The sequence below is a fragment of the Macaca fascicularis genome, chromosome 3, assembly GCF_037993035.2.
Source record: "Macaca fascicularis isolate 582-1 chromosome 3, T2T-MFA8v1.1".
Classification (NCBI taxonomy): domain Eukaryota; kingdom Metazoa; phylum Chordata; class Mammalia; order Primates; family Cercopithecidae; genus Macaca; species Macaca fascicularis.
The window spans coordinates 34,303,522-34,319,264 of record NC_088377.1 but is presented as its reverse complement, the minus strand read 5'-3'; the positions used below and the strand labels follow the sequence as shown (position 1 = coordinate 34,319,264).

The following is a 15,743-nucleotide window of genomic DNA, read 5'->3' as shown; positions in this document are numbered from 1 at the left end:
AAGTATTAAACGAAGCCACAGAAAAGCAGTACACAATAAGGACGACAGCAGAACGTCCAGGAGACGGGGGGTGAAGGCCTGGGAGACGGGGGGTAAAGGCCTACACCGAGGCCAGACAGCAAGGGCCTCCCCACCTATTCTCTCTCAACACCCGAGAAAGCACAGCTGACACTCTCGTGACGGAAGACCCACAGCCCTGAGCAGGAACAGTTGCCACTCAAAAGAGGGAGGGAGGAAGGCCGACGGGACCAGCATGTGCCACACGGTCCCATCTTTGCGACACTAAACCCAAGCCAACAGACGTGCAGCGTGGAGGCTACACGGGGACTCCTCGGTGTGGGAACACTGCTGCTGCTTGCGGTACCAGTTCCACAGACATGTTCATCTCACGAAGTTCTGCCAGGCTGGGGACGTACGACCTGTGAACACTAACAGAGCCCATGCTGAAGAGCAGCTCCGGCCACCGGCGGCCACTCACCTGGATGACCACGCGTGGGGACTGCGAGAAGTACCACAGCGGGATCCCAAACAGACTCATCAGGGCCGTTTTGGTTTCGTACGTTTCAGAACAGCGAGTACTCAGGATGCTGCCACCTTAAAGCAAAGTTCAGATCAGTCTCAGGGCCCAGTTCCACCATTTTGGAAGTAATAGTATTGCACCTCTTAAGGATTTACTCAGAATGTTTTCAAGAAAAGTGCTCAACGTCACTGATAGAGAAATGCAAGTAAAAGCTGCAATGAGATTTCCTCTCCCTGCCGTTAAAATGGCTTCTATCCTAGAGACAGGCAGTAACAAATGCTGGTGAGGACACGGAGAAAGGAATCCTCACGCACTGTTGCTGGGAATGGAGACTAGTACAACCACCATGGAGAGCGGTTCGGAGGTCCCTCAGAAAACCCACAACAGAGCTACCATATGACCCAGCAATGCCACTCCGAGGTACATACCCAACAGAAAGGAGGGCCGTCTATCATAGGGAGATCCACACTTCTATCTTTGGTGCAGCACTACTTGTTTACCATGACTAACATCTGGAAGCAACCTAAATGTCCACTAACAGATGAATGGGTTGCATAAACACAATGGAGTACTACTCAGCCATAAAAATCAATGAGAGCAGGCCAGGCGCAGTCGCTCACACCTGTAATCCCAGCACTTTGGGAGGATGAGGCAGATGGATCACTTGAGGTCAGGAGTTCCAGACCAGCCTGGCCAACATGGCGAAACCCCATCGCTACTAAAAATACACAAATTAGCCAGGCATGGTGACGGGCGCCTGTAATCCCAGTTACTTGGGAGGCTGAGGCAGGAGAATTGCTTGAACTGGGAATGAGCCAAGATCACGTAACTGACTCCAGCCTGGGTGACAGAGCAAGACTACACCTCAAAAAAAAAAAAAAAAAAAAAGGCTTGTCATTTGCAACATGGATGGATACCAGAGGTCTTTATGTTAAGTGAAATAAGCCAGGCATAGAAAGACAAACATCCCATGTTCTTACTTATTTGTGGGATCTAAAAACCAAAACCGTTGAACTCATGGACAGAGACAGTAGAAGGGTGGTACCAGGGACTGGGAAGGGGAGTTGGGGCTTGGGGAAAGTGGGAATGGTTAATGGGTCAAAAAAAAAAAAAAAAAAGAAAGAAAGAGAATGAGGCAGAGTGCAGTGGCTCACGCCTGTAATCCCAGCACTTTGGGAGGCCAAGGCGGGCAGATCACCTGAGGTCAGGAGTTCCAGACCAGCCTGACCAACAGGGACAAACCCCATCTCTACTAAAAATACAAAAATTAGCCAGACGTGGTGCTGTGCCCCTGTAGTCCCAGCTACTCAGGAGGCCGAGGCAGGAGAATCGCTTGAAATTGGGAGGCAGAGGTTGTGGTGAGCCGAGACTGCACCACTGCACTCCAGCCTGGGCAACAGAGACTCTTTGTCTCTAAGAAAAATGAATGCATAAGACCTACTGTATGATAGCAGAACAGGGTGACTACAGTGAATAACTTAATTGTGCTTTTTTTTTTTTTTTTTTTTGAGATGAAGTTTCACTTGTTGTCCAAGCTAGAGTGCAATGGTACGATCTTGGCTCACTGCAACCTCTGCCTCCTGGGTTCAAGCGATTCTCCTGCCTCAGCCTCCCGAGTAGCTGGGATTACAGGCGCCCACCACACCCGGATAATTTTTTTGTATCTTTTTGGTAGAGACGGGGTTTCTCCATGTTGGTCAGGGTGGTCTCAAACTCCTGACCTCAGGTGATCCACCTGCCTCGGCCTCCCGAAGTGCAGTGAGCCCCTGCACCGGCCTAACTGCATTTTTAAATAACTTAGAGTATAACTGAATTGTTTGTAACTCAAAGGATAAATGCTGGAGGGGATGGGTACCCCGTTTTCCATGATGTGCTTACTTCACATTGCAGGCCTGTATCAGAACATCTTATACACCCCATAAATATATGCACCTATGTATCCACAAAAACTAAAAAATAGGTAATTAGTTAAGAACCCCGTTAAAATACATAAGTTTGAAAATGACAAAGAATGTTATCTAATACCAGCTAATAAATATTTTAGGGTTAAAAAAAGTGTTTTTAAACTTCTCAAGTTTTTTTTTTTTTTTGAGACGGAGTCTCGCTCTGTCGCCCAAGCTGGAGTGCAGTGGCGCGATCCTGGCTCACTGCAAGCTCCGCCTCCTGGGTTCACGCCATTCTCCTGCCCCAGCCTCCCGAGTAGCTGGGACTACAGGCGCCCGCCACTGCGCCCGGCTCATTTTTTGTATTTTTAGTAGAGATGGGGTTTCACCGTGGTCTCGATCTCCTGACCTTGTGATCCGCCCGCCTCGGCCTCCCAAAGTGCTGGGATTACAGGCGTGAGCCACCGCGCCCGGCCAAACTTCTCAAGTTTTTACATATAGAAAGAACCTCCTACCTTTTAGACCAGTCCTTTTCTTAATTGTCCTTTCTCAAATTGAGTGTTAAGAGTTTACAACTGCTTTAGGATACAGAATTTTTACTTACTGAAATTGGGAAATTCTTACAATACTGGCCTTCCCCCACTACTGCTAGAGAGATAGCTACTCTGAATGAACCTTCCTTGGTTTTTCTCAATGAAGAATAAAGCACACAACTGAGCCTGGTGTCACCTGGCAGGTGAGCTTTCAGGCCCTGAAGAGCAGACCTTCCGTCACAGTAATTACCAATCACAGTGAAAAGGCTGGGGCCGTGAGGATGACTGCTGGCAGGTACAGGGTTTCCTAGCGGGGGTCAGAAAGATTTTGGGGTGAGGCAGTGGTGATGGCTGCACTGTGAATATGCTAATAACCACAGAGCTGTACATTTTAAAATGGTGAATTTTTGTGTGAATTACATCTCAATAATAAGAGGAAGCATAAAAAACAAGTCCAGCTTGGCCCTCAATAGGAAATAGGGCAGGCAGAATGTTGTTGTCATAGCAGGACAAAAAACCCCAAGAAACAAAAACCAAGCTGGCCCTGAAGGCAGCACACAACACCAGGCAGCAAGGGCAAGCTCAGAAGGGCGGCACTCCAGGGGCCCTGGTGCTGGTGAACCACGGGCCGGAGAGGCAGAAACTGATGGTTTTTGTTTTTTTCTCACTCTGTCCCCAGGCTGGAGTGCAGTGACATGATCTCGGCTCACTGCAAGCTCCGCCTCCCAGGTTCATGCCATTCTCCTGCCTCAGCCTCCCGAGTAGCTAGGACTACAGGCGCCGCCACCTTGCCCGGCTAGTTTTTTTTAATTTTTAGTAGACATGGGGTTTCACCGTGTTGGCCAGGATGGTCTCGATCTCCTGATCTCGTGATCCGCGCCCGCCTTGGCCTCCCAAAGTGCTGGGATTCCAGGTGTGAGCCACCGTGCCCGGCCAGAAACTGATGCTTTAACCAGGAAAACCAGGGGATTTTAATGTAGCTGATTGAGACCCAAATTTCCAAACCACTGAATTATCTTTTTAAAAATCCTGTTCTCCGTCTAACTCACAAAGTGCCAATCAATGTTTTCTTCAGTATCAGAACCTTCAGTGCAGCCTTCTCAGGATTACCAATGTTCTGAGGTACACAGAAACCTGTTAGGATTAACTAGAGTTTTAAGAATAAATGACATCTCGGCTCAAACTGTATGGTTCATGTCAATTGATGCCTCTTAATGGAAAATAATTTCTTCCTAAATCACTGAATTTCAAAATATATAACTAAAAGCACTTAATATTCTAAAAAGGTCACTTTAAACACACACACACACTGATCAAGCCAGTAGCCTTGTTGACATCTACCATTTGGAAGAATCTGGCCATTGTTACTATGACTTCAGTCTGCAGCCACCACAGGAAGAACCCACGGGGTGGCAAATGACTGAACTCAAACCCAGCTGCTCCCGTACTAATGGGATCAGGTTCCTGCACAACCACGCGGCAGAGTCCCTACCCAGCCCTACACCATCGTGGGTTTTAGAAATCCCTCCTGCTCTGCAGACTCTCCAGTCCCTCCACGCACTAACGTGTACTGAACTCAGCATATTCTGAGTGATAATGTGAGTCTCCCAGCCCACATTTGCAAATCCTACATTTAAAAACTTCAGAAAGGCTGGGCGTGGTGGCTCATGCCTGTAATCCCAGCACTTTGGGAGGCTGAGGCGTGCAGATCACAAGCTCAGGAGATTGAGACCATCCTGGCTAACATGGTGAAACCCCGTCTCTACTAAAAATACAAAAAAATAGCAGGGCGTGGTGGCGGGCGCCTGTAGTCCCAGCTACTCGGGAGGCTGAGGCAGGAGAATGGCGTGAACCCGGGAGGCAGAGCTTGGGAGTGAGCCGAGATCGCGCCACTGCACTCCAGCCTGGGCAACAGAGCAAGACTCTGTCTCAAAAAAAAAAAAAAAAAAACAAAAACCACAAACCTTCAGAAAACCAAGATTTCGATTTCCATAACACGTGTGGTGCAAACCTTCCCTGAGCAGACGTGAAGCAGGTCTAGCTCTCCTCTCATGGTTCTTTCGGAAATGCTCGTGTCTGATCCAGGTGTGCTGCCCCACTCCCCATGGAGGGGCTGTGTGGACCCCAAGACTTTCCTCAGCTGCGATTCTGATTTTCAAATGCATCTGCCCCAAGAGGTCTGGCCTAGGCTTGTGCCCCTGCAGGGTTTCCCAGACCCTGACCACAGCGGCCTTTGTATTTCTCTGAGGTCCTGAAACACTGCCCCCATCATTCCATTTGCTTAGCCTGCTCCTGCTCCCGGTCTGTCTTGCTGCTGAATGGACACCCTCGGGGAGAGCTGTGTGGTCACTGCTGAGTCTCTCCTGAAGGCACTGAACAATCCCCGATCACAGCACAGGAGAGAGTGAAGTCGACCAAACTTTCTGTGCTGTGAACCTTGACTTAGCCACAAGCATGCACCCCCAGCCCTTCCAGGGGAGAACCTGTGCCCCCCAAACACAACTGGCCAGCAAGAAAGAATACCAGGGACATGCCCAGAATCACATGCCTTTTCTCAGATGTGTAAACGTTAGGAGTCTTTACTGCTGGACGTGGGGCAGCAACAGCCTCTCCAGTGCACAACCCTGCTAACAGGTGACCATCTCACTTAGTAATCTGAACGTCTGTTTACTCACCACCAGATTCCAGAGCAAAGTCCACCATCCCAGTCTTATCTTGGGAATACAGCTTCAAGGCGTTGTTCACGATGGCACGTGCTTGCTGGACAGACACGAGGACAGACCACCAAACACCAGAACAGGAGAGGAGAGACTTGGGTTTTAGTGCCATAGATGAGGACCAGACACTTACATTAGAGCATTTTCTTTTTCTTTTTTTTTTTTTTTGAGACGGAGTCTGGCTCTGTCGCCCATTCTGGAGTGCAGTGGCGCGATCTCGGCTCACTGCAAGCTCCGCCTCCCGGGTTCACACCATTCTCCTGCCTCAGCCTCCCGAGTAGCTGGGACTACAGGCGCCCGCCACTGCGCCCGGCAAATGTTTTGTATTTTGTAGTAGAGACGGGGTTTCACCGTGTTAGCCAGGATGGTCTCGATCTCCTGGCCTCGTGATCCACCCGCCTCGGCCTCCCAAAGTGCTGGGATTACAGGCGTGAGCCACCGCGCCCGGCCAAGAGCATTTTCTCAATGGAACCTATGTAGGGGATCCTAGGCATGAGAGAAGTAACTCCACACTCCAGTCCTGTACCTAACTGCCAAGGCCATAGGATGGAGATGGGACGGCACGAGGTCTCTTCCCCCAGGGCTCAGTCATGGCCGCCATCAATCTTTGAACCAGAAAAATCCCCCAGACGCCATAAAACATGAATAAAGGAAAGATGAGACTTCAAGCCTGGAACACAGGAAATTCTGGGAATTTAGGTATTACTGAGTGACATGGTTTGGCTGTGTCCCTGACCAAGTCTCACCTTGAATTGCAGCTCCCCTAATTGCCATGCTGTGGTGGGGACTGGGTGGGAGGAACCGAGTCATGGCCTTGAATTGCAGCTCCCATAATTCCCACATTGTGGTGGGGACTAGATGGGGGAACCGAGTCATGGCCTTGAATTGCAGCTCCCGTAATTCCCACGCTGTGGTAGGGACTGGGTGGGAGGAACCGAGTCATGGCCTTGAATTGCAGCTCCCCTAATTCCCATGCTGTGGTGGGGACTGGGTGGGGGGAACCAAGTCACGGCCTTGAATTGCAGCTCCCCTAATTCCCACGCTGTGGTAGGGAATGGGTGGGAGGAACCAAGTCATGGCCTTGAATTGCAGCTCCCATAATTCCCACATTGTGGTGGGGACTAGATGGGGGAACCAAGTCATGGCCTTGAATTGCAGCTCCCGTAATTCCCACGCTGTGGTAGGGACTGGGTGGGGGGAACCGAGTCATGGCCTTGAATTGCAGCTCCCCTAATTCCCACGCTGTGGTGGGGACTGGGTGGGGGGAACCGAGTCATGGCCTTGAATTGCAGCTCCCATAATTCCCACACTGTGGTGGAGACTAGGTGGGGAAACTGAGTCCTGGGGGTGGGGTTTCTCCCATGCTGTTCTCCTGATAGTGTCTCATGAGATCTGATGGTTTTATAAAGGGAGTTCCCTTGCACATGCTCTCTTGCCTGCCGCCATGTAAGACATGACTTTGCTCCTTGTTCACCTTCCCCCATGATTGTGAGGCTTTCCCAGCCATGTGGAACTGTCAATCATCCTTTCTAAATTGCCCAGTCCTGGGTATGTCTTTATTAGCAGCATGAGAACAGACTAATACACGGAAACATTTTCATGGAACTTCAGAAGGTGTGGCCACCACACAAGCAGATGGGCTCTTTCGGACAAAAAGATTCACAAAGTATAAAGAACTCCCAAGAGGCAGCTCAGTAATGACATCGATAGCAAGAGCTGAAGCTCACCGCACAGGTGCCCCTCCATACACGGCACACTGCCCAGGCACATCCCATCTCACTTATGTCAGCTAAGCATACCCCAGCCAGACCACTCTTAAAACAACACATCAACATCCACGCCTCACAGCGAGGTCTTCAGTCTCAGCAGAGAATGGACTGTAAGCATTTCTTGCCGCCGACTCACCGCCTCTGTTATTCCAGACGCCCCCGCCTCACTCACAGCAGACACCACGACTTCCGAGGCTGGGAGCCGCTTGGTCACGGAAATGTGGTGGGTGACGTTCCTCAGGATCTGCAGCTCCAGGTCTCGCAGCATCGTGTGCAAGTCGCCTCTGCTCACACACTGCGACGAGAACCTCTGTAGCAGCTGTTCCAGAGAGCCACCTTGCTGATCTTCGGAAAACAGGAGTTTCACTGTTTCTCTGACTTGCACATCCACCTAGTAAAACAGTAGAGAGACACAAATTTACTATTTTAACTAAATCATTTCCATTCTTTGGGTCCATTATCTTAGATATCTCAGAAGTATTATATATCCTCTCGAAATCTAGAATGTCATTGTGACAGTGTTTTCCTTCGTATTAAATTTAAGAACCTCTCCAATAATGCAGGAACACGTTAAAAAGAACAGAAATAGGCGAGCTCGTGGGATGAGGACGACCTGCATCTTAGGAGCTGCAAGATGCGATGGGGCATGTCCACACCATCCGGAGGTGCATGTCCATCCAGCAAGCACCCGCCGGGCACCCTGCAGCTAGGCACACAGGTGCACTGGAGAGGCCCTGCCATCAACAAACTTGGTCTGGTAAGAAAACAGTCATATAAACGAACCTAAATTATAGCTTCATGTATGCTAAATACGCCCCGTGTTATTTCTACGCACACAAACACATATGTAAATACCTTTTTCTTCTTGCTTTATAACAATAGACCGTGAAGGAAATGGCAAAGCCTATGGCACGGCCGTTCATCACAGCCACCCTCCCACGCTCCACGTGTGGACACACCTTTCTCTAGCCCACACCCGCTAACAGTGGCACGTGGCTGCTTTCTACCCTCACTTCTCCCCACACTAACTTCGCAGCGCTAACCCTCCTGCCTGTGTGGCCTCTGTACTGGTGCCTTTATTTCTGTAGGATGACTCCCAAGGGCATGGTTGTGCGTTTCAAAGAGTGCAGGTATTTGTCACTGGTGAATATCCTAAGATTTTCCCCCCGAGGCCGTGGTTGGTGACAGTCCTCCTGGCCAGGGGAAAGCCTGCTGCCTTGGCCAGTGCTGACAGCAGCCGGCGTCCTCGTGGGCCTGTAGACTACAGATGAGAGCCTGCTGTAGTCTGCAAGTCCCATCAGCAGGACTGAGCTCCCTGATGGCACATTGGCTTTTTCTTTTTTTTTTGAGACAGAGCTTCACTCTCGCCCAGGCTGGAGTGCAATGGCGTGATCTCGGCTCACTGCAACCTCCGCCTCCCAGGTTCAAGCGATTCTCCTGCCTCGGCCTCCCGAGTAGCTGGGATTACAGACCCACGCCACCACACCCGGCTAATTTTGTATTTTTAGTAGAGGGTTTCACCAAGTTGGACAGGCTGGTCTCGAACTCCTGACCTCAGGTGATCCGCCCGCCTAGGCCTCCCAGACTGCTGGAATTACAGGTGTGAGCCACCGCGCCCAGCCTATCGCACGCTTTCTCTGTCGCCACTGCTTCTCTTCCTACCAATTCTAGGGGCTCTCTGCCCATCAGAGATAATTTTACCACACATATTGCAAATACCTTTACCAATCTACTGTCTGACTTTGACGACTTTTGCCAAATGATTGTGTTTTCATTCTTAAGCAGCTCTAAATGTCTAGATTTTCTCCTCTGCCTAAGGATGATGGACTTGAAGCAATGTCTATGATATGTTTTAACATGAAACAGAGCAAGCAGCAGGTTCAAGGTGAGTCTATTTAATGAAAGGTACACAGCAACAACCCAGCCACAAGTCAGCGCTGGCCCTGGGCTGCACGCACACCAAGGAGACTGGAAAGACGCACGGTGGGTGCTGACAGGCGGTGGTGCGGGAACGGGAAAATCTACAGAGCGCTGAATTAGTTATTTTGAAATATTTAAAAAGTTCACATATAGTCAAAAAAGTTTTTAAAGGAAGTTGAAATTAAACAACTTAGGCCAGGCATGGTGGGTGGCTAAGGCCTGTAATCCCAGCACTTTGGGAGGCCGAAGCAAATAGATCACTTGGAGTCAGGAATCTTGAGACCAGCCTGACCATCGTGGTGAAACCCCGTCTCTACTGAAAACACAAAAATTAGCTGGGCATAGTGGCACGTGCCACTAGTCCCAGCTACTCGGGAGACTAAGGTGGGAGAAGAGTTTGAACCCAAGAGGTGGAGGTGGTCTGCAGTGAGCCGAGATCGTGCCACTGCAGTCTAGCCTGCACGCCACAGCAAGACTCGGTCTCAAAAAAAAAAAAAAAAAAAAAATTTAAACAACTAATAAACCTAAGTCATCAGGTTTTCTTTTACTCTATTATAAAACAAAAAGTAAACACGCAAGCAGCTCACTCTTTCTTGTAGAGCATCCACTGTCTCACAGCCAGTCTTCATGTGTCGCCAGCTGGACAGCTCTGACTTTAGCTGATCCAGCTCCAGCTGGAGGTGCTCAACCGTGGGCAGGAGCTGCTCACCAACCGCACTGGAATCCAACAGTGAGAATGGGTCACACACAAGCCTCCCAGCCTACACACTTCCCGCACTACACACAGGCTGAGGGGACCCGATCCCACTCCTGGGTGTCCTAACTGTACAGATGTCAACCTGTGCCACACTAACATGGAAACTGAATGCCAGTTTCCAATAAAAATCCCAGAGAGGTCGTCTTCTGCATCAATTTATGTCTGTAACATACAAATATCCACACTGCACAAGGAGGCTACCTACAAAAATGCTGCTAGCGGTGTTTCTCAGTGGCGAGTGAGAGCTCTCTCTGAAAACGATTTAAGCATCTAAAAACTTTATTTCTGGACTGGGCACGGTTGCTCATGCCTATAAGCCCAGCACTTTGGGAGGCCGAAGCAGATGGATCACTTGAGGCCTTTATAGGTACACATACTTAATGAGATACTAACAATTCATATCTCAAAAAGCTCATTCCCGGATCAACACTTTAGGACTGACATATTACCGTATTAAAGCAACTTTTTATTGAAATAAAAGCTTTGGAAGAAGAGAAAACTGCTTCAGCTCTCACACCTGTCCTCACAGAGGAGGAACATGGGGCACAGGGGAGGACGGACCCTCCTGAGTGCAGACGCGGGGACCTTGGGAAACCACAACCAAGCCAAGGCTGCCCAATCTAGAAGCGGGGAGGGCTGTGGGTGTATGAGCTGTGTGTATAAAACTAAGGAAGACAGACAAAGCTGCCGTGTTGGGAACACCTGTGAGAGGGAGGCACTCCACTTAAGCAGGCTTCAGGCAAATCAGTAGTTGTGTGGAAGAAAGCCGCCTGGAGTCCTCGAAGAGCAAAACGCCAGCATCCCCAGGAAGCGCAGAGGGACCCGGATGTGCCATGAATTCCAAGGGCAGCAGGGCCAACAGCCACGCAGAGGCCCACCGTGACATGCCCAGCACAAATCGGGTGGTTCTGGAAGCAGGTGTCCTGCCCACCAGGAGCAGCAGCAGGGATGAGGCTGAGCTGTAACCCCACCCACCTAGATGCCAACGGTGCCAGCGCAGGCCCGGCGCAGAGCCCACCATGACACCCACTATGGCATGGGCTGCAAGATGGGCCTCGACCTACTCCCTGAGGGTGGTCCTGCAAGCACACTGGAGACGAAGTTACAGCAGGGGCAAGGGCAGCACCTTTGACACGGAGGTCCATGCCACACGGAAGGGGATGTGGCAAGTCCCTCAGGACCCGTTTGTCCTCACGCAGCCCAGCAGGAGTGTCTGTCAGCACAAACCTCAGGGCCTTCAGGTGACCCACGGTGGAGGCTGGCCCCGTGTCCCCTCGTTCATCACTCTGCTGCCGCTCCACATAACAAACACACACACACACACACACAGAGAAGACAAAAGTGAGTGTTTTCCAAATCCTCCTACCTGACTGTTTTTTGCTTGGTCTGTTCTAGTTCCTTCTGGATGGCCTAAAAAATACAAGAAATAATCTACTGAAATACTTAAGTTATATATTAACTTTTCATAAATCCATATACTTAAAACTCCATTGATTTCTCTGAAACACCCCCTTTAATTCAAAGTCCAGATCCGCCTGTGGGTGGCAGGTAGGAAGTGTTCATTGTACATTTGAAAGTAACCTTCATCAAGTGTGTGCAGAAAGGAGCACAAATCACACGGGGACGGCCTGGCGGGCTCAGAACATGCAGCTCCCGTAACCAGCACCCAGGCTGGGAGTCAGCTCCCTGTCACACCTCCAAAGTGTGTTCTAAACGTGAAGGACAGGGACACGGCAGAGGCACACATGAAGCTGAGCCATGCTGGCCTGTGCCATCCGCGCGACCTGACAGCAGCACCATGCTGAGTGCCGGCGTCAGCCCCAAGTCTCACTCCACGGAGGTCTCCACAGCCTGGCCCAGGGCAGGCGGACATAGGAGGAGGCACCCTGCAGACCCTCGCGAGCGGACACAGGAGGCGGCGCCCCGCAGACCTTCATGAGTGGACACAGGAGGCGGCGCCCCGCAGACCCTCGCAGGCAGGTACATTCTCCCCTCTGCCTGCTCCTCTCAGCCCTCCTCTCCCTCCCAGGTAAACCCGCCTGATCTCACAGGTTCCATAATCCATGAGCAGGTCCCAAGATTCCCAAAAGGGTGTGCTAAAGACAACCCTTAGGCTCACCACGTTTCTCAATGTAGTTCAATACACACATGCACATGTGACACGCCAGGCTCTGTGTCAAGCACCAGAGACACAAAGAGCCGGAACCTGAGCCCCACCCTAACTCCCAAGGGCTGAGGGCAGCGCAGAGGCCCGGCCCCTCCCCTGGCATTCTCAGCAACTAATGGTCCCAGCCTTCCCACCCAAAGCTAGTGCTGTCTGTCAAAAGGTTCAGGTCCTTTATCTCCCCTCTAAAGACACTGCAAGGGGGTGTGTGGCAGCGAGGAAGCACCCTGGAGCCGGAAAAAGCTGGATGGGAACCCAGAGGCCGCCTGGAATTGGCAGAGCCACCTCCTGGCGTGTGCAGCCCTACTCTGTGCCGAGACACAGGGATGAGTGAGTTACACGCCCGATTAAATGTTAGAGTCCCAGAGCCCCTGCCACACCAGACAGAGAACAAGTGTTTCTTTCCACTTTACACAACAGCAAATAGCCTAAAAAGAGGAACATTAAATGACCCAGAGGCTTTAAAATATGAGCCATAGTTGATTTTCTTTTTATTTTAAAAAAGCATAAGGTGCAAAATAAATACCTCAGATTTTTCTCTCAGTTTTCCCAGAATATCTTCCAAGTGTGAGATGCGCACTTCATGTTCTTGGTAAAAAGCCATAAAGTCAGTCTTAGGAAAGAAAAGGGGTGAACAAATGATGGAGAAAGCTAAGCAACAAAAACCTGGCAAGTTAGGCCAAGGCGTTTCTACACGGAATGTCGACAATCAGAGAATCTGCAGTTGCAATGTGGCACAGACCCTAAAGGAGTAATCCGCTTAATAACAACATCCTCATCTTCATCCCTAACTCCAGAGATCTTTATTTATATATTTATTTATTTTACGGCTGCACTCCAGCCTGAACCACGGGTCCCCTCTGTGGTTCATTGCAACCTCCACCTCCTGGGCTCAGACGACCCTCCCGCCTCGGCCTACTGAGTAGCTGGGACCACAGGCCTGAGCCCAGTGCACTGACGCAGCAAACCCCGTGAGGGCCTGATGCCCACCTCGGGCCACGGTGGGCCGTGCTGCAGCTGTGCTGCCCAGCAGGGCAGCACCAGTCACTCGTGGCTACTGGGCACCTGAAATGGGGCCATGCAAGTGAGAACCTGCCATTTAAAGTTCGATGTGGTGTTGACTGACAAAAATGTAACGACCATATGCTAGTAGTGGCGTCCTCCACTAGGCAGTGCAGATGCAAACATGAGCTAGAGGCTCCGGGAAGCAGGTACCAGGCTTTGCCCGCTGCCAGGTGGCTGAGCGTTTAACACTGCGTGCACCGCTTCTGAGGGAAGCCCTGCTCTGCGTTCCAATCACTGCCATGATCACACCCAGACAGGCACATGCTGGAAGACAGCTTAAGAATGGGCTCAATCTGTACTAAAATGAGCTCAGGCCACATACAATTTAGTTTTCACTAAACTGTTCTGAAAAGCTGTCGACTATTTTCTTTACAAGAGAGGGCATCCTCTGAAGCAGAGGTTCCTGGGCCCCCCCACGCAATCCCTGCGGTGGGCGGGAGCATCTTGGGCTGCCTCCGAGGCGAAGTGCGTCTGGGGCCCACGTGAGACAGTATGTGTCCATCTCAGTGGTCGTCCTGTCTACAGGGACACTCAGTGGCCGTCCCGTCTGCAGGGACAGAGCGCCATGACCTGTCACCAAGAGGGCAATCTGGAGAACAGGACAGGAAAGGCCACGGTTCTCCACGACCGCCAGACTTCCCGCTTGGGGTTATCACACATCTCCTGCCCACCACTTCCACGCGTGCTATGGAAGCCACACCTCCTGGTCATCAGCAGACGATGGGAAACCCACTCCTTCCCCGGCACACTGCTCTCAACAACTAAGAACAGAAAGTGCAACCCCTTGTCACAACGACACCTCTCCCATCCCCTCTGTCGCCCAAAGAGAGAGAACACGGCACCCAGAAGCGCGCTGCTGTCACCGTGGAGCCCGGTAGCCCAGCAGCACTCACCTCCTTCAGGGGCTGTCCCACAGCATCTCTGACCGATGTTGATGGCCCGGCAGCGCCATTGTCCATCTGGTCCACCCGAGCCTGCAGCTTCTGAAGCAAAGTGGTCAGCTCTCGGAGATTCTCGCCATGGTGGTGGCACTGTCCAGACAGGGAGGTCACCTGCTGCTCCATGCCACTCATCCAATGCCATGGAAAAGCCTCGTTGTCACCCTGAAATGGTAAGAGAGGAATGAAACCAGGTAATCAAGTCACCATGAGCAGAGTCAGTCAAAACCTCCAAACAGTGTCCTACAGCAAGATGCCAGCTCTGGGGTGCACAGCACACAAATGGAGGAATCCACAGAAACCTGGAGTATCAGGTTCGATCCTTATGTGCCTGACTATGGGTGGTTCTCATTTGCTTCTCTATACTTTCTGTACTTTGCACAGTAATGAATACTATAATGTTTTTTACATTAAAACTAACTGAATCATGAGAGTACTTTAAATGTGCATTTGAACTCTTAGAACACTTAAGGAGCTCCAAAGACTTGCTTATCTGACATTTAAAAATATTTCCTACAACAGGGCACCTGACCGCAGTGCCTGGCTTACAGCAGTGTGGATGCGTCTCTGAAGACCTCACATGTGCGGTGCCAACTGACAGGCCCTTCTACCCTCTTACCTGCAGAGGCTGGTTCAGGCGAGAAGTCGCGGGTTTAAATACATCCTGGGGGTCATCCACCCGCTGTGTTCTATGCGTGCTTGCCCAGTTCAACACAGGCAGGAACGAAAAGAAATCGCCCTGGCCCCGTAAGGAGAGACCTGCTAAAAGAGAATAACCACCACACGCACACAGGTACACCACGTTTCTCAAAACATGGACTTACACGCTCATTTTTTTCCACTAAGTTACATGTATGTGTATTGCTTAGCCCCTGGATTGACTTACCAAGTAAAAGGAGGAGTGGGACGAGCAAGACTAAAAGCTTGCAGATGTTTCGAAGGCACCTGGGGGTAAAAATGAAAACCTTTGATTTGGAAATAATGAAAGTCAGCATTCACCAATCTGCTTTCCCCCTCTAGATAATTTTGTGCAAAATCCACCCCCCAGTGTTAGAAAAGCAGTTACGGTTTTATCTACAAGGCTTGTGACGCCTACAGGAGAACCTTAGTGTACAACGGCGTCCTCGAGACCTATGGTACCAACTCTCTGGTGCTGTGGGGACGGCCTGAGCTGCCCTGAGTCTCTGCCCCTTCAGGTCACCAGTCTCCCGAGGTGACTGGCGCCACTGGGCACTGCAGCAGGGGAGGAGCCTGGACCTGGGTCCCCACCCTGCCCAGGCCCTTCCAGCTGCCTCACCTCTGCACACTTGTTTTCCTTAATGATATCTGCGCCTTTCTTACCTCACAGGTTGGTTTGAAAAATAAGAATATAAAGGCACTTTTGTAAAATATATAAACACTATGTGAACATAAGCGAAATCCTTATAAAATAACAAATCAAATGAGAGCCTGCGAATGGCACAAAATTGGTTCTTTA

The 15,743-nt window shown here is 50.6% G+C and overlaps 1 protein-coding gene across 50 annotated transcripts in view; it reads right to left on the bottom strand.

Moving 5' to 3' along the window:
* SUN1 (Sad1 and UNC84 domain containing 1) overlaps window positions 1-15,743 on the bottom strand; it is a 57,288-nt gene that overhangs the window by 7,256 nt on the left and 34,289 nt on the right. For 27 of the 50 annotated variants that reach the window (XR_012432145.1, XR_012432146.1, XM_015446981.3 and 24 more), the window contains 9 exons: window positions 15,153-15,211; window positions 14,886-15,028; window positions 14,222-14,431; window positions 12,790-12,876; window positions 11,466-11,509; window positions 9,930-10,059; window positions 7,559-7,813; window positions 5,612-5,696; window positions 479-594 (listed from right to left, as the gene is read on the bottom strand). Coding sequence is in view for 47 of the 50 variants with exons in the window: in XM_015446981.3 (XP_015302467.1) it covers window positions 479-594; window positions 5,612-5,696; window positions 7,559-7,813; window positions 9,930-10,059; window positions 11,466-11,509; window positions 12,790-12,876; window positions 14,222-14,431; window positions 14,886-15,028; window positions 15,153-15,211 (1,129 nt within the window). In the remaining 3 variants the exon portion in view is untranslated. The remainder of the gene's footprint in view (window positions 1-478; window positions 595-5,611; window positions 5,697-7,558; window positions 7,814-9,929; window positions 10,060-11,465; window positions 11,510-12,789; window positions 12,877-14,221; window positions 14,432-14,885; window positions 15,029-15,152; window positions 15,212-15,743) is intronic. The other 23 variants (XM_045389786.2, XM_045389792.2, XM_045389790.2 and 20 more) reach the window with 2 other exon arrangements.